Below are 27,556 nucleotides of genomic sequence, written 5' to 3'. Positions count from 1 at the left end.
ATTGTGTGAGAAAACATATCCTTGGAAACAGGCATGGAAATATGAAGCATTATGTTGTTTTTTTGTAAAGAAAGATTTTTTCAGAAACCGGAAGCTTAAAAATATTAAACGCCAACTTCAGCCCTGTTCGGACCTGTCCGTGAAGACATTGTCTGAACCTAAACTGGTCTGTAAGAACAGATCGTTTTTCATAGTGGGAGGGGAGACGGTACAACTGCAGTCTGCTTCAAGCCTCAAGTGGGAATAGACGGGTAGATATGATGTCACAGGACTTCCTGCCTGCCTTTTACAGCTGCTAGCAACACATCAACACACTTTAAGCTGAGGGAATTCTCTCTAATTGAAGGCGTAATAAAGGCTAACGTCTTTGGTGATAATTCAGCATGTCAAGATTTGTTATATCTGGCAAAGCGGCTGGTTCCATCCTAAACTGACCTTTTTTTCAGAGAGTAAAGATTTATTCTGTCAATGTATCGCAATTTTCTCTGATAGGATACGAGATCTTAAAGTCACTACTGCCGTTTCTATTCCCTAATGGGAACCTTACCTAGGACCTAATTAGAAGTTGACTACTTTACCTCTTTTAAACAATCCTACAAATGTCAGCCCATGGAGGCAGTCTGTTAACCAGTTCTTTAGAAACAGCAGCAATGTTGTGTGCATGCAACAGTGTGTGCATGCAACATGCAGGTAAGTGCCCAGTGTTTACACACAGAGGGATTGCTGTAGATGCATCCTTGTTTGCACACATGGACATACATGCACTCCTGTATTCTGTGTTCACTAACGTCCTGCTGCCTTATCTGAACTAAGTCTCTGTTTTCAGCCTTTCAAAGATCGTGCTGAGTGGTTTTACGAGCATCTCCTGGCCGGACAGCCGGACTCGGGAATGGTTCACCGTCCTGTCAGCGAAAGTGACATCCTGCTCATACATAGAGGTACCATACCACCTACCTCTGTATTCATTACATTAAAAATAGTGGGGCTAGTATCAAAGAAGATTATTGGGTTTCAGATCTGTGACACTGGAGCAGACCTTTCTTTAGATTTATTGTTTTGGATAGTGTTCGAACTTGTTTTGGGGCTGAGTGAGTCTTAAAAGTTGTGGGAATTTTGTTCTCTGCATTTGACCCCTCCCTTGGGGTCAACAAGGGTTCCATTTTTAGAGTCTACGGTACGTCTCAACCATGGATTTAATTTCAAAACCATCTTGTCTCAGGGTGGACACTTTCCCACAAGCCCAATGAGCTGCTACTGAGAGTGTCACTGTTGACACACTGAGCAGAGTTCTCTGACCTTAGACTGTCTGCTTCAGTAAAGGTAGCAGAGGTGTGAGCTGAAACAGTTCCAGAGGAGTGCTGAGTGTGCATAGAGACAAAACCTTTAGAGACCAGCCCGAACCCTTTGGTTTCATAGGAACTCAAACGTTAATGCTGGTTTGTTTTGTTGAAAACCGTGGAAAGACCTCTGTCCTCTTCTGTTTCATACCAGACTCCATCTTCAGGAGCAGCTGTGATTCTGTCTCCAAGTCCACCAATGAAAAGCTCAAACAGGGAATTGCTGTTCGTTTCCATGGTGAGGAGGGCATGGTGAGTATCTCAGAGCTGGTACACTTCAGTTCCATGTGACAAAAGTTTAATAGTGAGCTCTGTTGGTTTATATTCACGTGTCATCCAGAATGACTTACAATTTAAGGCTAAAGGATGCAAAAACCCTCATGTCTGGGATCTGAATCCCAAATCCCCTAAATGGTAGATTGCAGCCCTTCCAGAAAGCAGCTTATGCTAGTTACCATGGTAAGTTTGAGGCTAAGGAAGTTGATAACCTCAGCTTTCGGTTCCAGAAATGGAGTTATGTTTCAGGGTATGTCAAGTTCCCATAGCAACTCATGCTCTGAACATAACCTGTTCTGGAGCAGGTTTAGTTGAAGGTTAGTTTGTTTTCAGAGAGGTGAAAGACAATTGCGTGTCCATTTGAAGATGATTTAGTGGATGAACAAGCTCAGATAATACTTTTTCCACCGTGAGACGGTGATAAGACCACTTTGGTGCTGCTGTTAGATCGGCACCGGAAGGAACGGTGGGATACCATTCCCTTTGCCTGTCTGGACGGATTTGGGTTTAAGTGTGGGTTTTTGACCAAATGTGTTTAGTTGTTTAGCTGTTTTACTGTGTTTTGTCGAGTTATTTGTCCTGTTATGTTAATTTTTTTCTGCACCATGAGTGAGAGGGAGGGAGAGGATGATGAGCTTATTTACTGTCTACTGTCCAGTGGTATAATGTTAAAGTTGGAGAAATGGTAAATGATTTCATGTTTTGTTTCTTTCATTTTATTGTTATAAAAATGAGTAAATCTGCAGGCTCAAACTTAGACATATGAGAGTTCAAGAAGTACAATAAATGAAGATGGAATAACATTTAATTGAATTATGAATGAAAAAATGTAACTATTACATTTAGTTAGATAAATATGTAAATTTGAGTTGTACAAATAATTATTGAATTGGATAGACGTAAGAAATTAGGTTGAATAAATTTAACTCAATTACTTGTTACCAATTGAATCAATTCAGTTGGCAAAGTTGGATAAGTTCTAAATATATACATCACAATGAAAATGGAAATGGGAAGGAAACTCATGTGTTTACTTTTTCCGTTATTTTTCTACAAGCAGAAACTCTTTCTTTTGATGATGCAGCCGTATTAATTTGATGGGCGTATAATCTTCATACGCCGTCATAAAAATCTCCGACTCCGTCTCACTGGAGGGTTACCAAATCGAGCGTGATTACGCTAATTCATATCTGGTCTTTTGGAACAGACATACCCAGAGTAAGCAAGTTCAGGTGGATTTCAGCCAGAGTTCAGGGTTAAAGTCAGGGTAGTTTAAACATGCTTCCTGGAAAAAAAACCCAGGCCTCAAGGGCTGCATTCCTGCATGTTTTCATTATATTCTGCTCTGGCATGTTTCCATTGGCTGGACACTCCTGAAACAGGTCATCCGTCATGAGTAGGGTGAGCGGAAAGCTCAGCACTGAAGAAGCCGTACAGCTGAGGTAGCCAAGCTCAAGCAGACACCACAGGCAGTGCGGCCTCGGCCAGATCTTTGGTTTGACGAACAATGTCCAAGAGGTCTTGGCGGTTGTAGATCTGCTTTACAGGGGACCTTTAGCAGGATGCTTACAAAAACGAGGAGTTCTCCTAAAACAACAATATTGTACCGCTGTATACGTGGACGCCGCAATCATGTGATGTGGCATAATCATGCTAAGTATTAACTCTGGTCTCATCCTTGTTTTCTAGGGTCAGGGCGTGGTGCGGGAGTGGTTTGACATTCTGTCCAGTGAGATCATTAATCCAGACTATGCCCTGTTCACACAGTCCGCTGATGGTATGTGGACCCCCCCGCCCCAGAGAATCCAACATGAAGCTTCGTTTTGCTGAGATGAGCTTGTTTGTGTCCTTCACAGGTACAACGTTTCAGCCCAACAGCAACTCCTCTGTTAATCCTGATCATCTGAACTACTTCCAGTTTGCTGGTCAGATTCTCGGCCTGGCTCTGTACCACCGGCAGCTGGTCAACATCTACTTCACCCGCTCCTTCTACAAACACATCCTGGGTTAGACCACCGACCTGTGTGTGAATATTACCCTGCCTCTTTCAAGAAGTAAATGCTGTTGACCAATGGAAGTTTCAGTGAGACCCTAGTCACCTTCAGAAAGTTTGACTTCTATCAAGCTGACTCAGTGTGATTTAAAAAAAATCTTCCTTTGTGTCTGATAACATTCAATCATCTCATCTTTCACCCAAAGAACCTGAACACTAGATTTCTTTAAAGACCCACTCCAGTGAAAGTGGTGTTTTTGCCGTTTTTAACATGTTTTTGTAGCATTTTTCTCATAATAGAAGACATGTATAAAGGACATGAAAAGTCTTGCTTCCTCTGCTCCAATTCTAAATTCTCCGCCTGCAGACCATGAATGTCTTCATTTCCTCATCTGAGCTGTAGTGTGGCTCTAAACTGTGCGGCTGGATAGCTTTGATATTGGGCTGGAGTTGTTACACTGACGTTAGCTTGGGCTTGTGAGGAGCGTGTCGCTAGCGAGAGTGTGAACAGGGGCATGCTGGGAAATTAGCGAAAGGCTAACTTCTGCTCCAAGAAGTGCAGCTTTGCAGAAAGTATGTGTTAAAAACAACACAGGCTCTTTGATTTTAGCTAAAAACAGCAGCATCATAACTAAAAGACCACTGGGAACGATTTTCCAATAGAAAACAATAGAGTTGGAGTGAGTCTTTAAACCTACATTTGGTAATTTCCTACACATGCCGCAAGACTTTGGACATTTGTCCTTATCGATTGCTGACTTTTGTTTGTGTCCTATCAACATCGAAGGAGATTAAAAGTCTGCTTTCACTGTCATGAAGAATATGGCACAGTGGTGAGCTCAATCGTTAGCTGTGGTTTCTGACTTTACTACCCATGCTGGCGTCATCGTCAGAAGGAAGTGAAGACATTAGGCACATTTGAAAGGTTGGACTGACGACATGCACGTTTGATCCTCTAAGCTTGATGTGTGACGACGGCTTGATGGTGAAACTTGTTCAAAGTCAGAGCGGTTGGCCAAAGTTGTGTGGAATCACACAAACAAGGTTTCTCATGTGAGGTTTGTGCATTCTCAGGAATCCCTGTGAGCTACCAGGATGTGTCGTCCATTGACCCAGAGTACGCCAAGAACCTGCAATGGATCCTGGACAATGACATTAGCGATCTGGGCCTGGAGCTCACCTTCTCTGTTGAAACGGATGTGTTTGGAGCCATGGAGGAAGTGCCTCTCAAAGCTGGGGGAACAACTACCCTGGTCACTCAGGAAAACAAGGTGAGTGAAGACCTGAGGTAGCGTTAAAGGGCCTTCAGTGAGTCTCCTTGGTTTGTAGGAGAAAGCTCAATGTGACTGAAATATGACCAAGCAGACAAAAAGCTGAGCAAAAGTAAAAGTTTCTTTATTTTCTTTTAGGTCTGCATTAGAAATGTGTCCCTCAAAGACAGATGCTCTTAGGGAGAGTTCCTTTCTCCATTTTTCTCTACATTCACCGTTCTTGAGTTTAGATCTGAATAGTAAAAAATAGTTTCTTCTTCTGTTCAGGGAACTTTAACAGGTTGTTTCTTCAGTTAATTTAATAGTTAACTAGTTTCCAGGTTAGACAATAGGGACCGGGCTCAGTGACGTAAGCTATCCAGAGGTTTGTAAAATCGGAGGCATAATACGTTAGCGGTTTGTGGGTAAACCTTGTTTCTTTCTCTTGAACTTCATATGTTTAAAGGTTGTGGAGGAGTAATTCGGGTTTCAGGTTTTATTCTTTCCCTGTGATGCATTTCTCCCGATTTGACCTGACTGACCACAGAAACCAGACCAAGTCCTGGAGCTAAAACCTTTGATGTTGAAATTCTGTTTTAGACGGTTTTGTACGTCCTGGCAGTGTGTGGAGGGTTAGGTCTGTAAATTACTTCATGTGAACCCCCAACCCTGAATGATTAGGGGGAAATTTGTAGGTATTATGTATCTCTAGAAATGTGGCTATAGGGGGGGATCAAATGGCCTTCTCCTACAGAAAAGCAAGAGTTCTGAAAAAATAAAAATTAAATAAAAAATACTTTCTGTTAAGGGTATATTCCTGCAGGTGGCGCTGTTATACAAAACTTCAGACATCTACAGTAGATAGCTGTAGCAGGCACAAGCCAGAGTTTGACGAGGACTCTGATCTGTTCCCTCTCAGGCCGAGTATGTGCAGCTGGTGACAGAACTGAGGATGACGCGCGCCATCCAGCCACAGATAAATGCATTCCTGCGGGGGTTTCACACCTTCATTCCCCCCTCCCTCATTCAACTGTTCGATGAATATGAATTGGTACGTCTTCCTGTGCCCTCACCTCATCTGTCACTATATTGTCTTTTTCCTTTTCTTCCTTCCATCATATCAGCCCCTCAGATCTTCTCTGGGCTTCAAAGGGGGCTTTAGCTCTATGCAGGGCTTTTTTCTGCAGGTGCTGGCAGAGTCCAACTCTTTGCTAGATTGTGGATGGCTTCCAGAGGGAAACGGATGACTTCATGAGGTCATTTTGTTTCTTTTTCTATCTTTTCCTGTCCAGCAGCTGAGCAGATTAGAGCTAAAAGCCTTTAGGGCTGGACAGATTTTACTGTTATAGTAGGGGATTAAGTCTCACGCGTGGGTTTTCTCCGGGATCTCCGGCTTCCTCCCACTGTCCAGAAACATGCTTCATGGGTTATTTGGCAACTCTAAATTGTCCATAGGTGTGAGTGTGAGAGTGAATGGGTGTGTGACTGTGGACGTTCTACCCTGCGACAGACTGGCGACCTGTCCAGGGCATCCCCTGCCTACGCCCAAGTAGCCGGGATAGGCTCCGGCAGCCCCGTGACCCCGAAAGGGACAAAGCGGTACAGAAAATGAATGAATGAATGAGTAGGGGATTATGAATCTTCTGACACGCGAGGTGTAGATTTGTATAAACCCCTTTTGGATTTAAGGCTAAACTTTATTTCTATTGATTATGTTTGGATACATTTTTTTGTTCGACCTTAATAGGAAGAGAGGTGAAGGACAAGGGAAAGAGGGACAAAAGAGGTTGAAGAAGTTGGAGGATGAATTGAGAAGTAAGGGGGGGGTAGAGTAGGTAGGAGATTTTTAATCATTTCTGTCAGGTCTAGATGTTAAATCAGTAGGGGCGGGGCCTGTCCACACGGACGCACACACGCACGCACGCGCACACACACACACACACACACACACACACACACACACACACACACAAAGAGGTTACAAACTTATCTATTGGCTCTAAAAATCTTCACACACAAACATGTCAACATGTATACAATACAACTACTGCTCCATACTTCAGAAGACGCTTCCTGACGGCCAGACTGTGAAGAGAGTGGAAGGTTTCAGGAAACACTCATGGATTGTGGCTTTCTCCATAATGTTAGACAGATACTCTGAGTACCTAACGGTGGTCTGGTAGTGATGCCAGCATTCCTTTTGGATCTGGAAACCTGCAGCTTGTCCTTCAACCTGGGTGGGGGGTGGGCTCTAAATACAGCAGCGCTGAACTAACTTGCCAGAATTACCAAGAGTTCAGGAGAAGCCAGCATCAAATAAGTAAAGCATAGTTCTGACGTTGCACGATTAGAGATATCCATGTTAGAGAAAGCACACATGGATGTTAAATCAGAACATGATCACAATGAGGCAGAAGTTCTATCGGGAAATCAGGAAAATGATTCAAAAACTGTCAGATTTGAGCGTTGTGTTGGTGACCACACCCACATCACTGGGTGTGAGAAACCCTCGTCAAAAGGCTGAAAAGTCCAATCAGACATTGTTTTTAAAGACCACTGCCGTTCCACAAAGGTGCTGCTCTCAGTGGGAGTGCCTCACATTTCTGTCATGCAGAGGAAGTCCAGATCTCAGGAGATAAAGAAGCTTTTATCTGCCAGTGATCTGGCGTTTACCAGCTTGATCCTGGCTGGGATTGCAATCTGTTGCCATTTACAAGTTTTCAAGCATAGCAGCATCCTTTGGAGCAGCCAGCTGTTTTGCATTGTTTGAATGACCTCACTGTCCGAAAACGTTGATGCAGTCCCCACACGGAGACCCTCAGAACAGTGGTGTGTATTAGTAAGTGGTGTGCACGTTTGCTTACAGGAGCTCTTGCTTTCTGGGATGCCAGAGATTGACGTGGAGGACTGGTTCAGAAACACAGAGTACACTAGTGGGTACAGTGATCAGGAGCCCGTCGTCCAGGTGAGCCTTAAAATGTGTTCTATTTACGCGGGAGAGGCGGCCATTTTCAATGTTAAGCCAATAGTACAGACGGCATCTGAGGTCGTGGAGCGCGATTTGAGCATCGGCCACAGCCTGTCGGTCCGGCAGCTGCGTGATTTGAATGGTGCAGTGTGATTTGGGCGGCGCATCCAGAGTTAAAATATTTTAACTTTGGCGAGGCGTCTGTGTCACAACAACCAATCAGGGACCCGGCTTTGGGTACGTGACGTTTTCAGTAACTCGATCAGCGAGTGGAGTACAAATCTCAAATATGGTGGATCAATCCAATAGTTTTATTCCTGAACTTCCATCTGATTTTCTGACCCGCTGTTTCCCTTTTGGGGTGACTCGGTCGCCAGAGCTGCTCATCCCAGCTTTTGGGTGAAGTCAGATACACCCGGGACAGGTCACCAGTCTACCCCATTGGGCTGGAGCGATTGCATCCGCTACACCGGCCCCCAGGAGGCCGGCTGGCGGGCAGATGAGACAGCAGCTGCAGCATGTACTATATGATACTTTCCTTATTTTCATAGAAACAATAATATTAAGGTGCTCTAAAAATTTTCTTATTTTTCTCCTCTCGGGTTAATGCGGGACAGTAAGATATCAAACTGGGTCACCGAGAGACGGAAGACCATCACGCGGACGTCATTTAGACGCGGCTCCTGCAGTAGATGGTGAAGCTCGCCGTACCAGGAGAGTCTGAATGATGTCATGAATCCAGTCATGGAGACGCGATTACCGATGACTTTGTAGAAGTCTGCAGAATAAATCAACCTGATCTCTAAACGTCATCCAGGTGTTTGGTGTATTGTAAAAGATACACACAGACGCTGTGTCCATGTAGCAATCAGGCTAAAATCATCTTGCGGTAGCTCCTCCCACATGCGTCTTGGGCTTATGAAGACATTTTTGGACAGGCAGCGAGCAGCGTACTAGCCGTGCGAGTCACGTTTGGTGTGAACGCAGCATTAGCCGTATGCTGGCTGTGACCGTGCAGACTTGTGTTCCTGTTCTGCAGTGGTTCTGGGAGGTGGTGAAGGGGCTGACCCAGGAAGAACGTATTCTGCTGCTTCAGTTTGTCACTGGAAGGTGGGTCCAGCCACCTTTACCTGCTGCTGTGCCTGCTGTATGTCTTCACATATGTGCTCCTTTGTCAGCTCTAGGGTTCCTCATGGGGGCTTTGCCTTCCTGATGGGGGGCAGTGGCCTACAAAAGTTCACTATTGCTGCGATGCCATACACTCCCAACCTGCTGCCCACCGCCAGCACCTGGTAAGCAGCTGCTCCCACCTGCCTGAGGTTCCTTCTCTTTGTTTCATTTTGATTTGTTTTGACACATGGTTTGACTTTATAAGTGTTAATATTTTGGAAAAGTAAACCGTTTTATTGAACCAAGCCTTCACACATCGGCTTGAATGTAGTTGAGTTCACCAAAACACAAACAAAAGAATCCAATCAGTTCTTGAGAATGGAAATTACATATGTTTAGTTATTAGTTTTAAATGGGAATTTTTAGCAGGAATTGATGTGAAATTACATCCACACACAAGTACTCATACGAGCTGATACACACTCGTCTTATGCAGTCCACACATTCCCACTTCGTCCTCGTAGGTGACTGGAAGCAGCCTTATGCAAACCTGCTGACCTCACTGGCTGCTGCTCCCTCTCAACCTTGACCTGTGTTGACCTTCTTTCTGTCTTTAGTTTGTGTTCTTCTGTTTTTTAGCATCAACATGCTGAAGCTGCCAGAATACCCGAGTTTGGTGGTCCTGCAGGATCGGCTCCTGGTGGCTCTGCACTGTGGGAGCTATGGATACACCATGGCCTGAAGGTCTGGGCGGTGCAGCTGCCTCTTCTGGCCATGCGGCGCTCCCCTCTCTTCTTTCAGTTGTTGCTGGTTCCTGCTAATTTGAGAAAACTTGTGGTTGTGAAAAAGCAGCTGGAGGGCCGAGAAGCTTTAAGCTTTTCCCCTCTGCATGCCCCAGGTGAACTTTGACAGGTGTAGGGGATGTTGCTCTGGATTGTGGAGCAGTTCTGCAGCCGCCCCTCTGACTGTGGAATCAGCACAAGGAAAGTTTTCGCTCGATCCAAGCGTGAAGGCTGGACGAGCACACAGAGCATCAGGCTGCAGCTTCAGGTGATGGTTAACATGGACTCTGAGTCTCTGAGTCAGATATGATTGGCCCAGGAAGGACCCACGCCCGTCTGGCCTCCCAGGGTGCTTTTTCAGATATTTACTGTATTCTGTCAAACCCAGGAAGTCCGCTTCAGGTTTTGATTTCATACATGAGCTGACAGGTTTTTCAGCAAAGAAGTTTTTTTTTTTTTATCTTTCTGCTCCTCTCATTTCTGATCTGAGCATTGGTAGAATCGTTTAGTTTTTTGGTTCTAAACTTTCTCACCTCTGATGCTAGTGTTGGTGTCAGAGATGATGCTGGATCTCCCTTCAAGTTCCTAAAATCATTGGGTGACTGCAGATCTGCTTTGTTTTTTGTCTTGTCTGCTTCAGTGTCCGCGTTCCTGTGAATCTGTCTGGGTTTAGACAGACGTGCCAGAAAAGGACAGCTGGATTTTTTTCCCCACACGCTTTCTTTAAGGTAGACTCAGAACAGAATTTTTCACTTTTTTTCTTTCTTTTTCCATTTGAAAAGGGATTACAGCCACTCATGTCTCAAACCATGGATGAGCACTTTTCTCTATAAAAGATGAAAACATTTGTTCTTAAATGTTTGTAAATCAAATCTTTTTAAGGTGTACTGTACATTTCCTCTGTGTAAAGCTTTGTAAATCGGTATTGACATATTCAAACTCTGTTCCTTAGTGAAGGACAGGAACAGGTTGGGTTTGTCTTTGTGATCTTAGTGTTTTTCTGGAGAACACATCAACTGTTATTTTGGAGTTAAAAGTGTTGAATATTTGTTCTGATCGAACTAAATTCAAGAAGGATTTAGTCAAACATGAGACCTGTGCTGCTCAGAGCTGTATTAAGGTTGGGGTTTTTCCTCATTTTAAAACCCTAAAGGGTTGGGCCGTCTCACCCACAGGATACGGTTGGCTACAATGTAGAATGAATCCATCTCATCACGCTCTGTCTTTATATTTGGATGCTACTGAAACAAAGGAGTAAACTGTAGCTGCAACATTAAGTTAAGTCTTAGGTCGGTCTCTTTATCTTAGAGCCACCATGAAAATATGCAGACGACCTGTTTCAGACACTGTTATCAAACAAAAGTCCCCAAATGTCGAGAGGGCTTCATCAGCATTGCCCCCATCTTCCTCCACCATGAAAGATCTCTGGTGGGGTACACGTGATCTGAGGACTAATAGCCCAGAACTCCATGGAAGAACTGGTCATGGCCCCTTCAGATAGCTGGAACCACAACAACAAAGTCTGTTATAGTAACACATGAGGTCAAGGACTCAAGTCTTGCTGTGCCTTCAAAGGTCCCCACGCTAAAGCCAGCACATGTTCAGACCCATCTAAAGTTCTCCAGAGACCCTCTGGAGGATCCAGATGAGGACTGGGAGAAGACCATGTGGTCAGATGAGACCAAATTTGACATTTTCGGTAAAAATGCTCCTTGCAGTGTTTGGAAAGCAACAATGCCAAATCCCAAGAACATCATAGCCACTGTGAAGCACGGGGGTGGAAAAATCATGCTTTGGATCACTTTTCTACAAAGGGGAAAGAACGTTTGATGCGTATTAAGAAAAGGATGAACATTTTTAGCCCCAAATGGTCAGATTTCAGGCAACAACCTCCCATCAGTGGAGGCACTGAGTATGAAATGTGGCTGGATCTTCCAGCAGGTCAGGGATCCCAAATACACTATCCAAGCAGCAAAGGAGAGGCTACATCCACAATTGTTTAAGGTTCTGAGGAATGGGCTAATAATAGCAGCTACAGCCAATACATATACATATGCTGAAGAGCTACAGGAAACGTTAGACCTCTGTCATTGCCAACCAATTACAATAAAAAGTATTGAACATTTGTTTGTGACCAAATACGTATTTTCTGCACCATTATAAAAATAATACCTGACTGGGTTAATCCGGGACCGGGATCAGCTGTGTCAGGCAGTCTTCCACCACGCTATGGAGAATCGGCAGTATCGTCAAGATTAGCTGGTGCCGCCTGATTTTTTTGAAAATTGTTGGTGTGGTCATGAATGCAGACAGTGGCATTCATCAGGCGTCAATCAGGTGGGGATGACATTTTACGAAATTTGGCAGTGCGAGCATCTCTGATTGGAAGATGCGCAAATGTCTCCAGATGGCGTCCCTCCATCCGGAGCCTGGTGGTATATAAGAACTGACACATTATTATTTTTAGACGGCATGCCTCCCAAAAAACCCAGCAAGGGCAAAGCCCCAACACCCAAAATGAAGGTCCAAGTGGTCCAACCACAGTAGGATTGATATGCAGGACCCATGGTGGCTGGGATCGTCAGATCGTCGTCTGGTAATTGCTGGGGTCACGGCCCATGTCATAAGCCCTCATCGAGTGCCCGCACTGCTACTGTACAATTTCTAACAATCAGACGGTGGCAGTGATACGGGAGCAGGGGGTGGCAGTCTGAAATTTGCCAATCAGACGATTTTGGGGACCTTGGAGACCCTTCTATCAGTCAATTATCATAATCTGCGACCTCCAAATGTGCCCGGGCAGGCGCTGACTGATGTCAAAAAAATTGTTCAGTCGCCGTTTGCCACTGCCGCCTCACGATTACAAATGCCACCACGCGGCCACCTGCCAATTTTTGCTGAAAAACTTGCTGTGGCGTTTTGGTATAGCCTATATGACTGTCAAGTGTATTTGTAAACTGCGTGCTCCCACACTTGCAAAGGGACAGGACTGGACCAAGGATTTCACTCTTTCCAAGTCTTTTATTAGCAACAGTAGTTGGTGGTAGTAGTTGGAAGTAGTTGAAAATAGGAAGTAGGAAGTAGGAAGTAGGTGAAAAACCAGTAGCCCTTTATAGTCCAAGCCCCACTCACGCAGTGGTTTGAGTTTAGCGTCCAAGTTTGTGGAAACTGCCGTCATCCAGCTCAGTTCTTACACACGCAGTGGTGAAACGCAGTTTTAAGCGTTCCCAGCTTCCACGCTGATTGCGTTCATTCAGTTCAGCTGGTAACGGCGCGCGTGTATTGTCCTCCGTGCTGAGCGCACGCAGGCTGCTGCGCGTTCATGTGAGGCACTGCGCACTCCAGGTCACAGCGAGGCAACCACCTCCGCTGATCAGCGTGACACCTCCCACTCGATCTTGTGGCACTGTCCTGAAAGATCGTACTTCCTCAGGCGAGCTGGTTTCTCTGAACTTGATCCTCCACTGGCAAGAGGACAACGAGGCGTCGGACGTCTCGATGCAGGATGGTACTCTGACAGCTCTTTGAGGATTCAGAATCTCCAGCGACAGGAACTGGCTTTGGAGACCTCACCACACTGAAAGCACCATAACTCTAACACCAGCTTCAGCAGCCCCATTTCTGTGAGGCGAATCAGCAGGGTGGATCTTCCATGTCCAGTGGGTTCCATTTCTGGTGGCATATTCTTCTAGTGATGCTTCGTTTTGCTCTCTCAGGAAATTATACATGTCCTTTAGTATAGGTTTTGCTCCTATAAAGTTTGTGCCTGGGTCAGACCAGATTTTTCGGGGGTGGCCTCGGACGGCAGTGAACCTCTGGTAGGCAAGCAGGAAGCTCTCTGTGGATAGCGTATTTGCTAGTTCAACGTGGATGGCTCGACTGGACATACAGCAGAAAACGACGCCCCATACTTTCATGGTCACTCGCCTCTTTATATCATCCTTTACATGGTATGGTCCAAACAGGTCAACGGATGTAAACTGAAATGGTGCGGCAGGACTTGATCTTTCTTCAGGTAAGTCCCCCATGATTTGCCGACAAGTTCTCGCTTTGGCCTTTTTGCAGAGGATGCACTTGATTACGACCTTTTGGGCGAGAATTCTTCCCTTGATGACCCATGCCTTCCTCCTCATTCTCAGTAGGGTTCCAGCCACTCCTTCATTCCCCTCTCCATGAGCTTCTCTGGCTAAGAGGGTAGAGATCCAGGCTTGGAATGGTAGAAGGGGAACAGCTTTTAGGACCTCTTTGAAGGTCTGGATTCTGCCACCACACACTAAAAGTCCAGTTGACTGGTCTCTGTAGACAACGAGCCTGTCTGTTGTGGTACTTTGAAAGTTCACGCCCTGTTGTGCCGCGAGGCAGAGGTCTCTGAATGCATCTTCTCTTTCAAAGACTGTGATGACACCCGATGACTGTACTGCCTCCCACTTTTCTTTGTCTTTGGTCTTGACATGTAAAAACTTTTTTGCTGCTCTCCAGATGAATGCAATGGTCTTGACCAGTTTCCTCAGATCACTGAAGCGCCTTTCGTCTACCAGCTCTTTGATTGTTGTTCCTGCAGGTGGTCTTCTGGAGTCTTTGACTAGATTATGGTCTTTCAGGTGAGTCTTGGTAATTATTGCTGTAAAAGTCTTTTTCTGGATTTTAGCGACATTGTCTCTGGCTTGTGCAGCGACGTCTCTGGCGGATTTCTTCGGCCACTCATCTGTAGGGAGTTTAAGAAACTTTGGACCCGACTGCCACTCAGAGTCCTCAGTCAAAAGTTCAGGACTGGCCCCTCTGGTGATGATGTCCGCGATATTTGTTTGTCCTGGAATCCACCACCAGTTGTCAACGTTCGTGCTGCTCTGGATCTCACCTACTCGATTCGCGAAGAAGGTCTGGTAACCATAACTCTCACGCTGAATGGTGCCCAGGACTGTCTGACTGTCAACAAGATGAAACCACTCCTTGACGTCAATTCTGCAGTGTCTCTGGAAATAGTTCTTCAGTCGAGCTGCAAAGACTGCTCGACATATCTCTGCTTTAACAGGATCACCTTTGTGGTCAAGAGGGGTCAGCTTGGCTTTGGACTCGACCAGTCTCACGACGACACCATCGCTGCAGCTCCAACGAAGGTACATCACAGCACCATATGCGTGTTCGCTGCCATCTGAAAAGGTAATGCCAGTTGGTTGTGCGCATGGATCTAATGGAGTCAGGGAGCGAGTGAATCGAAGTTGGCTCAGGACAGCATATTCTTCGAGCAGTTTGATGGCGTCTTCTCTGAGTTCTTTGGATAAGGCAGCATCCCAGGTGTCTTCTTCTAAAGAGTACTTTGCTTTTGCTTCCTGAAAGGCTCTCCTGACAAGAATGGCCCCTTTTTGTTTTGCAGGAGTCACAAGTCCAAGGGGGTCATATAGTCCAGAGACTTGGCTCAGCAGTTGTCTTCTTGTCATTGGATCTGGAGTTTGGGTTCTTACTTCTTCCTTAAGCAGGTCTTGGCCAAGGCGCATCTTTTTCTTCTTTTTAGAGAAGTTTACTGCAGCCATAACATGGAGTTTGTCGTTGTCTATTGTGTAGCCTAGGCCAAGGGCTTTGTTGTCATCTTCGGTGAGCTGGTTTGGCAGGATCATAACCTCTGGGTGCTCTGTCTTCTCATCTCTGAGCTTCCTCCCACTTTGACCTGAATAGACCCAAGGCTTCATGTAGAACCCGCCTGCTCTCAGGATGCGTTCGATGTTAGACGTGAGGAGGTTTAGATGGTCAAGGTTGTTGTGAGAAGTTAAGATGTCATCCACATATGCATCTTCTTCAAGTACACGTCTTTCCTCTTTTAGGTGACTGAATGGAGGTAGGTTTGCAGTCTCTCGCATGGCAACCTGGGCGATGCAACCGGCAGGTTTATCTCCGATGTTTACCCTGGTGATAGCATAGTCTTCTATCTCAGACTCTTCCGTGTCACGCCAGAGAAATCGATGCAGATGGACCTCTCTCTCCTCCAACCAGACAGAGTTGTACATCTTACGGATGTCACCAAGCGCAGCAAAGACCCCAGCACGAAACCTCAGCAGGGCGGCTCTTGTTGGATTCAGGACATCTGGACCTTTGATCAGCATGTCGTTCAGGCTGAGACCTCTGTACTTCTGACTACTGTTCCACACCAATCTCACTGGGGTGGAGACAGAGTGTGGGTTTGGTGCAATTAAGTGGCTGACATACCACACTGGCCCAGTCCAGCTCTGTAGAAGTTTTTTGGACAGCTTCACTGCAGCTTTACGAACGATCATTTCGTGAACTTGTGAGGTGTAGGCTGTCTTCCACTCAGGTTCTTTCGACAGTTGTTTTTCTGTCCTGAGGAAAGTTGCTTCTACTGCTCTTCTGTTGTTGGGCAGAGATTCCAGCTCTGCGGTCCACGGATACTTTGCGTGCCAGTGTGGTTCAGGGCTGTATTCATCTCCGGTCACATAAGTCAGGCCATTTCTTATGATCTCCATTTCTCTTTCTTCAGCGAGTGTCATTTCTTTTCCTCCAGGCTGGCAGTTCCCGCAGCGGCAACCTCCACATTTTGGCTCACAGGCAGCTCCAATACTCTCCCATTTCCACCACTTTAGGAACTCTTTGCTGCTGGTGGCTGTATTGGACTGGACCTCAGGTTGGTTAGTGTACTGACGGGAAACTGACTCTTTAGAAGTAAGTTCATTGTACTTAACAGCCGCAGTTCTCATGGATCTTGCAAAGTGAGTCTTTGACGTATGAGCTGTTACAGTAACTTCCTCAAAGAGGTTCGGGTGCGTGCCTCCGACCGTCTTGCCTAGTGGGCCATCCCAGAGCACCAGATCCCCGATTGAGCGAACTTTCTGAGGTACGAGCTGACCTTCTTTGTGGCTAATCAGTAGCTGGATCTCTTTGGGTCTCACGAGGTCTTTGAAAGCAACGTCTGGGAAGATCCTCTGTAGCTTGTTAGCTGAAACATGTCTATGAACTTCTGCAATTTCATCAAGTCCATTGCAGATGAGTTGATGTGACTTGAGGTCCCTCTTGGAGTGCTGACACGTATTTTGAGGAGGTAACGCTTTGTTGCAACGGACACCATTCCTCCAACGCCATGGACCACTAATGTGACGTCTTCACTCTGAAGGTTCAACTTGCTTGCAGCTTGATGCGTTATATAGTTTGTGTCAGAAGGCAGATCAATGAGGGTCCCAACTCTCTGTCCATCGTTGGCAGTGACATTGAGGAGCATCAAGATGACTGGATACTCGTGTAAGCCATGCTCCTCCAGAAGGCCCCTCTCAGCTGCAGCAGAGTTGTATGCACGAGACATGACGTTGCAGAAAGCGTCTCGACACTGCTGGGCCAGCCCAGGTGAAAGTTTGGAGAAAAATGCTTCTTGGACCTCAGTGAATTTCTTTCCTTCTGCTCTCACTGGCGTGGACTTTGATGACCTCTGGGATTAGTCTCTGGATAATGGACACAGAAGATAGTTGTGTTGGTCTTTGCACTCTGGGTTGCCACACAGGTAAGTGGATTTTCTGCAGGGTTCGCCATTATGAACTTCAAGGCATCTCCTGCAGGCGCCGAGCTGCTGCACTGCGTCTCTTTTCTCTGACAGCTTTGAGGTCCTAAATTTTCTGCAGACGTAAAGCTTTTTCTTGTATCTTGTGTCTCCGCAGATTGTGCAGCCTGCTTCACTAGTAGACTTTGTGGTCTTTGTTCTTGCGTATTTTACTGCAACCTTTGTCTTCTCTTTGGCAAGGTCGATGTCCCTCAGTTGCTCTAATTGTTCATAAATTGCTTCTTGGGACTGCAGGAATCCAAGCAACTTATCAAAGCGATTCTGGTGGTTCACAAAATTCTTCTGGTCCGCAGCATAGGTCAACCAATCTTTCTTCAGATTTTCTGGCAGCTTGCTTTCTGTGGACTTTGTGACTAGGGGGTTCTTTAAGGCCTCTGCACTGTCTAGTTGACTCAGATCGTAGAGCGCTTTTTCAACAGCTTGGATCAGCTCCACAACTCTTCTCGGGTTGTTTCCCCTGACAGGTGGAATGGCTTGTAGCTCTTCAATGATCTCTAGTGCAATGGCAGTCTGGTTCCCATACCGGTTCTCGAGGACTCTGAAGATCTCATCTGCTGTTGCGTAAGTTGACAGACGTAGATCTTTGGCCACCCTCTCTTCGAGACTATCGAGCAGTTGAAACTTCCGGACTTCTCTGGACCCGGTTGGTTCCCCTTGCTTCTGCAGAGCCTCCCATTCTCTCTTCCATCTGTAATAGTCACGTTGAATGCCGGTAAACTTTGGTAGAGCTGTGGCTTTGAGCTTTATAGCTGCTACAGTGCTGTGGGCTGTAACAGGGTGACGTTCAGTGTCCTCTTTGATGCTTGCTGCTTTAATGAAGGCAGCCTTCCTCGACACCAACTTGGGCAGGCATAACTCTAGCTCTCTAAGGCGGCGATCAAAGTCTCTTTGCTCGGCAGGTGGCGCCCAGCGATTCCAGATCTGATGCTCTTTTTTGACCTTGTACACCAGCTTCTCAAGGTTGGTGAGCATAAAATCATATGCCCCCAGTGGCGTGTCAGGCTGAGTGGAAGAGACATTCTCACACTCTGCCTCTGCAACTTGAAGCGCCAGCAACAGTTCTTTTTCCCCATACGAGGCCCACAATGTCTCTCGAACCAGGAGCTTAACTTCTTTTAATCTTTGCTCACATTCTTTCTCCGTCTTTTCTATGTCGGCTCTTTGTAGATCGCTCAGCCCTGGTGTGCCCTCTGTTGCGTTGCGCTGTTCCAGATATGCGGCTTTCATGTCTTCGTTTGCCTCCATGACTCTGGAGCCCTCCATTGAAAGCATTTTGAAGTTTTCCTGTAGCTCCTCCACAGACATCTCCATGTGGGTCCTCACAATGTTATTGGTCAAGCGGGAAAAAAGTCTTTTTGCTGTGGTCCGCTCCACTTTTAATTCCTCTAGTGTTTTTGACTCGGCCATGCTGCTCTTTCTTTAGCTGTTGGATGGACGGCAGGTAAGTCTCCAGGCCCCCTTGTGGAGTCTTCTCCCTCCCTCTTGGTGGTGGGCTTTATGTGGAGTCTTCACTGTTGCACGTGATTCACACTGTTGCACTTGGGTTTTCACTGTTGCACTTGGGTTTTCACTGTTGCACTTGGGTTTTCACTGTTGCACTTGGGTTTTCACTGTTGCACTTGGGTTTTCACTGTTGCACTTGGATTTTCACTGTCAAGTGTATTTGTAAACTGCGTGCTCCCACACTTGCAAAGGGACAGGACTGGACCAAGGATTTCACTCTTTCCAAGTCTTTTATTAGCAACAGTAGTTGGTGGTAGTAGTTGGAAGTAGTTGAAAATAGGAAGTAGGAAGTAGGTGAAAAACCAGTAGCCCTTTATAGTCCAAGCCCCACTCAGGCAGTGGTTTGAGTTTAGCATCCAAGTTCGTGGAAACTGCCGTCATCCAGCTCAGTTCTTACACACGCAGTGGTGAAACGCAGTTTTAAGCGTTCCCAGCTTCCGCGCTGATTGCGTTCATTCAGTTCAGCTGGTAACGGCGCGCGTGTATTGTCCTCCGTGCTGAGCGCACGCAGGCTGCTGCGCGCTCATGTGTGAGGTGCTGCGCGTTCATGTGAGGCACTGCGCACTCCAGGTCACAGCGAGGCAACCACCTCCGCTGATCAGCGTGACAATGACCCAGGTTTTAGCAGAACATACAAGTTTCCTTCAAGTTTCTGAGTCAACCCTAACCCTCTCTGTATTTGACTTTTTACCTGCTCATTGACCAGGCCTTTTTTTTTCTAACCAACATTATTGCCCTCTCTTCAACCAGTGAGACTTTTTTTATTTTGTTTCAAACTGGATTCTTGGAATGTGGAATTCAGATTATAATTGTATCAATCAGCAACTTAAAAGCACTCTTTTTCTGCCCCCTTCCTCCAGTGTTTTTTTCTTCCCCACGTTAAAATTTGTCATCAAATCTTCTCAATCATGGTGCCAACAGGTTTGTTTGCAGTTCTCCCTGACCTGGGGGGTATTCCAGAAAGCAGGTTATGCTAGCTCCCACGATAAGTTTGAGGCTAAGGAAGTTGATAACCTCAGCTTTCGGTTCCAGAAATGGAGGTATGTTTCAGGGTAGGTCAAGTTACCATGGCAACTCATGCTCTGAACATAACCTGGTCCGGAGCAGGTTTAGTTGAAGCTTAGTTTGTTTACAGAGAGGTGAAACAGCATGGCGTGTCCATTTGAAGATGATTTAGTGGATGAAAAAGCTCAGATAATACTTTTTCCACCATGAGAGGGTGATAAGACCACATATGGATGTTGGAAAGATAAACTTTTTTACTTTGATCTAACTTAATTATTTGCTTCAGTTAAGATAAATCATTTTTTTGTTAGGTCACCTCAAAAATAACACATAGTTTTCAGACAATTATTTTCCTTTCGTTCAAATTAATTCAATTAAGTAGGTGTAACTTTGATGCTGCTGTTAGATCGGCACCGCAAGGGATTCTGGGATATCATTCCCTTTGCCTGTCTGGACGGATTTGGGTTTAAGTGTGGGTTTTTTACAAAATGTGTTTAGTTGTATAGCTGTTTTACTGTGTTTCACCGTGTTTTGCCGAGCTATTTTGTCCTACTATGCTTAACTCTCTGCACCATGAGTGAGAGTAAAGTAGAGGATGATGAGTTTATATAGCACCCCTACCGCTTAGTGTTGTTATGACAGTGATGGAATATTCTGTGATGAATTTTTGCACTCCGTGCATTTTTTTCCGTTCTTTTTATTGTTATAAAAATGAGCATATCTGCCGGCTCAAACTTTCCGTTCTTTTTATTGTTATAAAAATGAGCATATCTGCCGGCTCAAACTTAGACATATGAAAGTTCAAGAAATATAAGTAATTAAGATGGAAAAAAGATTAATGAAGTAATGTGACATTTAGTTAGATAAATACGTAAATTTGACTTGTATAAACAATTATTGAGTTTGAATAAATTTAACTAAATTATCTTTCAGCCGTGTTACTTTTTTGATGGACTTATAATTTCTATCCGCCGTCATTAAAATCTCAGACTCCGTCTCACTTCCGTCTCAAGTGTTGCGCTTTCTTTTTTTTTTTTTCTCCACGCGTTTCCATAATGACTCCAGAAATCGGCGATCTATTGCAACTACCCCTGGCTGCAGCCTGCAGAACTGCAGAACATAGTGGAATGCTGGAACGCTGAGGAATGTGTACACGCTGTGGAATGTTAACCCCGCCCACATTGAGCCTGTCTTCTTCATTGGTTTTACAAGTTTCCATGTGCAATATTGCCACCTACCGGTTTTTAAGGAGTTTTTCCTTACCGTGAAGGGGGAGGGGGTCTAAGTGCAGGAATAAGGCAAGGCAAGGCAAGGCAAGTTTATTTGTATAGCACAATTCATACACAAAGTAATTCAAGGTGCTTCACAAAACAGAAAAATGCATTAAAATCACAATACATCATAGAAATAATCAACATAAAATTTACTTTAAAAGAAAAGAAAAAAAAATTTGAAAACTGATTTAAAAATAAAGGAAGGAAAGGAAAGAAAAGTGCAGATAGGACCTTTCAGTCATATACACGGCTAAACAGAAATGTTTTAAGTCTAGATTTGAACATGAGCACAGAAGAGGCCTGTCTTACGACTTCAGGGAGGCTGTTCCAGATTTTAGCTGCAGAATATTGAAACGCTGATTCCCCTTGTTTAGTTCTGACTCTGGGAATCAACAGGAGGCCGGCCCCTGAGGTCCTCAGAGTACGAGATGGTTCATATGGCACTAACATGTCAGAGATGTACTTTGGTGCTCGGCCATGGAGAGACTTGTACACAAGCAGAGCTGCTTTGAAGTCTATTCTTTCAGGTACAGGGAGCCAGTGCAGAGACCTGAGCACAGGACTAATGTGATCATACTTCCTGGTTCTGGTCAGGACTCGAGCAGCAGCATTCTGGATGTACTGAAGCTGTTTTACAGCTCGTTTGGAGAGGCCGGTGAGCAGGCCGTTACAGTAGTCTAACCTACTGGAGACAAATGCATGAATAAGTATCTCCAGGTCTGGCTTTGACACTATGTTTTTGATTTTGGCAATGTTTTTCAGATGATAAAATGCCGCTGATGTTACTGACTTGATATGGCTGTTAAAGTTCAGGTCAGAGTCCATGATTACCCCTAGATTTCTGACTTGATTTGAGGGTTTAAGAGACAGAGAATGAAGGTAGCTGCTGACAATTTCTCTTTGTTTCTGTGGGCCAAAAACAATAACTTCAGTCTTGTCTGAGTTTAGCTGGAGAAAGTTGTTCTGCATCCACGCACTGATCTGTTGGAGGCAGTGGCTGAGTGAATCCACCGGCCCATATTCACCTGTTGTCAGTGACACATAGATATGAGTATCATCTGCATAGTTGTGATAAGATATGTTATTACTGCGTATTAACTGCCCTAGTGGCAGCATGTAGAGGTTGAACAGAAGGGGTCCCAGGATCGATCCCTGGGGCACAAACTGATTTAAAAATAAAGGAAGGAAAGGAAAGAAAAGTGCAGATAGGACCTTTCAGTCATATACACGGCTAAACAGAAATGTTTTAAGTCTAGATTTGAACATGAGCACAGAAGAGGCCTGTCTTACGACTTCAGGGAGGCTGTTCCAGATTTTAGCTGCAGAATATTGAAACGCTGATTCCCCTTGTTTAGTTCTGACTCTGGGAATCAACAGGAGGCCGGCCCCTGAGGTCCTCAGAGTACGAGATGGTTCATATGGCACTAACATGTCAGAGATGTACTTTGGTGCTCGGCCATGGAGAGACTTGTACACAAGCAGAGCTGCTTTGAAGTCTATTCTTTCAGGTACAGGGAGCCAGTGCAGAGACCTGAGCACAGGACTAATGTGATCATACTTCCTGGTTCTGGTCAGGACTCGAGCAGCAGCATTCTGGATGTACTGAAGCTGTTTTACAGCTCGTTTGGAGAGGCCGGTGAGCAGGCCGTTACAGTAGTCTAACCTACTGGAGACAAATGCATGAATAAGTATCTCCAGGTCTGGCTTTGACACTATGTTTTTGATTTTGGCAATGTTTTTCAGATGATAAAATGCCGCTGATGTTACTGACTTGATATGGCTGTTAAAGTTCAGGTCAGAGTCCATGATTACCCCTAGATTTCTGACTTGATTTGAGGGTTTAAGAGACAGAGAATGAAGGTAGCTGCTGACAATTTCTCTTTGTTTCTGTGGGCCAAAAACAATAACTTCAGTCTTGTCTGAGTTTAGCTGGAGAAAGTTGTTCTGCATCCACGCACTGATCTGTTGGAGGCAGTGGCTGAGTGAATCCACCGGCCCATATTCACCTGTTGTCAGTGACACATAGATATGAGTATCATCTGCATAGTTGTGATAAGATATGTTATTACTGCGTATTAACTGCCCTAGTGGCAGCATGTAGAGGTTGAACAGAAGGGGTCCCAGGATCGATCCCTGGGGCACACCACAAGTCAAGGCCATGTAGTCTGAGACACAACTCCCAATTTCAACAAAATATTTCCTGTCTTCTAGATAAGACTTGAGCCAACTTAGGGCAGATCCAGAGATGCCAACCCAGTCTTGGAGTCTGTGCAAAAGGATCCCATTATCAACAGTATCAAAGGCAGCACTCAGGTCTAGCAGGATTAAGACAGTGACTTTGCCATCATCAGTGTTCAGGCGGATGTCGTTGGTTACCTTGATAAGAGCAGTTTCTGTGCTATGATGGGGTCTAAAACCTGACTGGAAAACATCAAATGAATTGTTTAATAAGAGAAAATCAGTGAGCTGTTGGTAGACAACTTTTTCAAGGACTTTTCCTAAAAATGGCAGATTAGAGATAGGTCTGTAATTATTCAGTACAGTGGGATCAAGACCGTTTTTCTTCAGGAGAGGTTTAATGACTGCAGTTTTTAATGCCTCTGGAAATATTCCAGATTGAAGAGACATGTTAACTATTTGAGTAATTGATGGCAACACACTGTTCAGGACAGACTTTAGAAATCTAGTGGGTAACACATCAAGGCAGCATGTAGACGAGCTCAGACGGGTGATGGTCTCTTGGACAGTTTGGTCAGTGACAGGTACAAAGTGAGTCAGCTTAGAGTGAGTAGGTGGCCGTTCGATAGTTATATGTGTTGTGGAGTTGATGGCTTTTTTAATGCCCTGAACCTTGTCATTAAAAAATACAGCAAACTCATTACATTTAGGTGTGCAAACCAGTTCTATTGGTAGCTGGGTTGGAGGGTTAGTTAATCTGTTTACTGTTGTGAACAGGACACGAGAGTTGTTGCTGCAACTTCCAATGATTTCAGAGAAGTACCTTTCCCTTGTTCTGCATAAGATCTGGTTGTAAGCGTACAACTCCCCCTTATACATTTCATAATGAACCTGGAGTTTTGACTTGCGCCACTTTCGCTCAGCTCTGCGGCACTGTTGTTTCTGTGCCCTGACTAGATCATCATTCCTCCAGGGAGCTTTCTGTCTATGTTTTCTCAATTTAACCTTCATAGGGGCAATGGCATCCAGAACATTCAAGATGCTAGAAGTAACAGAATTCAGCATTTCATCAACATTGGCACCAGAGGCGTTTTCAGGGTTTATCATTTCTACAAACTGTGCCCTAGTGCTCTCATTTATTTGTCTCCTTTGGACAACTGCAGGGCCAGGCGGTGGTTTGGGAGTAACAGACAGGTCAAAGAATACACAGAAATGATCAGGAGGAATAACAGTTTAGTTTAGTCTGTTTTGTTAAAGTTTAGTATTTTCCTAATGCATTCTTTGTATTCATGATCCCCTTTTTATTGTTTTTCATTGCGCTAAATAAAAAAATATTTAATTGAATTAGAGAATTTATACAGTGATTCCTGTCTTCTTATGATGAACTCAATTTAATTGTGGGCAGGATTTCCATCCAATAAATATGAGTAACCCCACCTCAAAGAAAATTCTTCCATGTAACGAAATATAATCGAGTTAGTCAAACTCAATTTTATCAAGAAAGGCAAAGGAAAAAGATCATGCAACAGAAGTCTAAAGTCAGAATCAATCTCAGAACCTCTGTATTATAAACCCGCTAACTAAGCCACTGAGCTAACACTCCGGTGACGGAAGGAGGCCGCCGGCATAAATAAATAGATTCTTTATTTCTATGAATGACGCTCTTCGTGTATCGTCTTATTGGGAGAAGCCGAGTTGAAACGATTTCATGCCACAGTTTCGTTTTTTACGGGGAAAAAACGAACTAAAGTTTTCACTTTTGGAAGGTCGAAGAATTTGAAGGACTAATAGTCATACCAGGCATTACATTAGATGAAGGAGTTGAACATTTTAATAGTTCAATGGTTAAAATAGGTGAAAAATTGTAGCCGTGAGACGGCAAAAAGCATAAAGAGAAACAGGAAAACAGCATTCAACAGCATGTCCCTTACTTGAACTCAATTATTTTATTTTATTATTATTATTTTTTTTTAAACTTGTCCTGTCCAACAGCTGGGCAGACAGATGAGAGCTGAGGGCCTCTTGTGTTGGACAGATTTTACTTTAACAAGAGGGGTTATTAATCTTCAGACAAACCAAAGGTATGTCTGAATAAACCCCTTTTGTAATTGAGGCCAAACTTTATTAATTTCAATCATGTCTGAAAATCTTTGGTGTTGGACCGGACGGAAAAGGAAAGAGGGGAAGAAGAGAGACGGACGATAGAGAGAGGGGGGGTAGGGGGTGATAATAGGAGGGGAAGGGGGATAAGACCATGAAGCAGCATAAAGCAACAAGTTTACTGGTTGTTAATCATTATGGTAAGGTTCAAATGTAGTACAATAAGGGCGGAGCCTGTCCACACACACACTCAAATGTTATAAACACACCTGCTAGCTGCAAAAAATGTCCACCTGTCGATATGTATACAAAACAGATAGTGTTCACACTCAATTATTTTGGATTACTGGAGTTATAGGGGAAACTATTAATACATTTTCTGTTAGGTCAATTAAATGTAGATACAATCTTTGAAAATAATTTTTTTTAAATAAAACAAACAGAATTTTATTGTGTTACATGTAAGAGGGACTTGAATCATTTTTTTGAGTGATACATAAAAAAAATTGCACCATTCAAATTTTCCTCCCCTCTGCTCTTTTTCTTCCTCATACAATTCACAATGACACAAAATGTGCTCCACTGATTTTTCCCCTTTCCTGCAATCACAACTGCTGTGACAAAGGTGAATCAAATGCACAGGCTCAGCGTGGGCGGGGTTAACATTCCACAGCAGACGGGCTCAATGTGGGCGGGGTTAACATTCCACAGCGTGTTCACATTCCTCTGCGTTCCAGCATTCCACTATGTTGACCCATTCTGCAGGCTGCAGCCAGGGCTTACTCATCTATTGAAAATGTCTTTATGTACAGTGCGTTAACCCAGGGTTACCAAGTCGAGCGTAATTACGCCAACTCATATCCGGTCTTTTGGAACCGACATACCCAGAGTAAGCAAGTTCAGGCGGATTTCAGCCAGAGTTCAGGCTTAAAGTCAGGCTAGTTTAAACATGCTTCCTGGAATACCCCCCTGCTGCTGATTAGCTAAGTTAGGCATTTTAATATCCTGACTGACTGAAATCGGACTAATCAGATTTTTTTTATTTGACAGCTATACCTCTGCTGAGAAGAACACTTCAGCCACCTTAGGTCCACAAGAGGCGTCAGCCTTCCACCTCCTCTCAGCTGATTTCTGAGTTGATCCTAAGGCTCACTGACGATGAAAAACAACCAGCTTTACTTATTCTTAATCTATTTCAGTGTCTCAAACTATGTAAAGTACTTGAGTTGCTCCCCAGAAGATGCGGGACGGCCTGCAGAAGCGGAGCTTGGTAATGTTTGATACCATCCTCTAAAGAGGCTGGAAAAACTATAATTACAAAAGCAGTTAGAAAAAAGACAGCAGTTTTTGTTCATTCCACATGAAAATGTTTATTTACACATGTCATTTGAATCAGCAATGCTGCAGGAACAGAAAAATTGTGGTTTTTGACAGAATTCTAATTGTTTTGGTGCATTGGAATCAGACACCGACAACTCCTGTAACCTGCTGGTGTAACAGAAATACCAGAATTTTTGGAAATCCATCTCTCCCACTTTATCTGCAGGCTAGACGGTGATTCTGAAGCTTATCTGTTTACAACCAAATGTGACACCTCATTCCGCAGCCACAAAGTGGGGCAGGCATAACACAGCCGTCGTGTCTGCATTTGTGTGTGTGTGGGGAGAGGAGAAAAGAGCTGGCAGGGGTGTTACAGTGAGGCTGTTCTCTCTATCTTTACTCTATCATTTTCACCAATACCCCCCTTAACTGCAGCAACCTCATCCTCGCACATTATTGAAACAAAACATGCATAAACTATTCAAATAAAGAGAGCCTTTTTCTTTCTTCTGTCCCCACATTTGATCAGACTGGAATGGCTGCACAGCATTAGCAGGCATGCATTTATTATCTGCCATCATATTCATTACTATACTAATGCGTCAGCCCTTCTTAGGGAAAATCTGTTTTAGGCCTTCATATAGAAGTAAGTGGCAATCATACAGTTTGTTTTGGAGGTTTGTCTTGAAATGAAAAAAGGCGTTTCTGCGCTCTTGTGTCCAGGGGCCTCATTTATAAACGTTGCGTACGCACAAAAGAAGGCGTACGCCACTCTCTACGCAATAGTTGAGATTTATAAAAAGCAAACTTGACGGGAAAATGTGCGGTCTTTCACGCAAGCTCTGACCCAGGCGTACGCACAAAAACGGGTGAAATGAGAAACGGCGACACCGTCGGCAGAT

The 27,556-nt window shown here is 44.6% G+C and overlaps 1 protein-coding gene across 3 annotated transcripts in view; it reads left to right on the top strand.

The window, feature by feature from the left end:
* The window catches only part of hace1 (HECT domain and ankyrin repeat containing E3 ubiquitin protein ligase 1), a 41,353-nt gene extending 14,209 nt beyond the window's left edge, over window positions 1–27,144 (top strand). Inside the window, exons 15-25 of one of the 3 annotated variants that reach the window (XR_002291934.2) lie at window positions 827–938; window positions 1,492–1,589; window positions 3,303–3,390; window positions 3,470–3,619; window positions 4,681–4,877; window positions 5,776–5,907; window positions 7,723–7,821; window positions 8,864–8,934; window positions 9,003–9,116; window positions 9,574–10,444; window positions 26,385–27,144. Coding sequence is in view for 2 of the 3 variants with exons in the window: in XM_020709981.2 (XP_020565640.1) it covers window positions 827–938; window positions 1,492–1,589; window positions 3,303–3,390; window positions 3,470–3,619; window positions 4,681–4,877; window positions 5,776–5,907; window positions 7,723–7,821; window positions 8,864–8,934; window positions 9,003–9,116; window positions 9,574–9,676 (1,164 nt within the window). In the remaining variant the exon portion in view is untranslated. Of the gene's footprint in view, window positions 1–826; window positions 939–1,491; window positions 1,590–3,302; window positions 3,391–3,469; window positions 3,620–4,680; window positions 4,878–5,775; window positions 5,908–7,722; window positions 7,822–8,863; window positions 8,935–9,002; window positions 9,117–9,573; window positions 11,843–26,384 lie in introns of those variants that run through there. The other 2 variants (XM_020709981.2, XM_004077726.4) reach the window with 2 other exon arrangements.
* The last annotated feature ends 412 nt before the right edge of the window (window positions 27,145–27,556 follow it).

Source organism: Oryzias latipes, chromosome 16, assembly GCF_002234675.1.
Source record: "Oryzias latipes chromosome 16, ASM223467v1".
NCBI lineage: Eukaryota > Metazoa > Chordata > Actinopteri > Beloniformes > Adrianichthyidae > Oryzias > Oryzias latipes.
The sequence above is the reverse complement of the archived record's forward strand: the minus strand, read 5'-3'. Positions and strand labels throughout refer to the sequence as shown.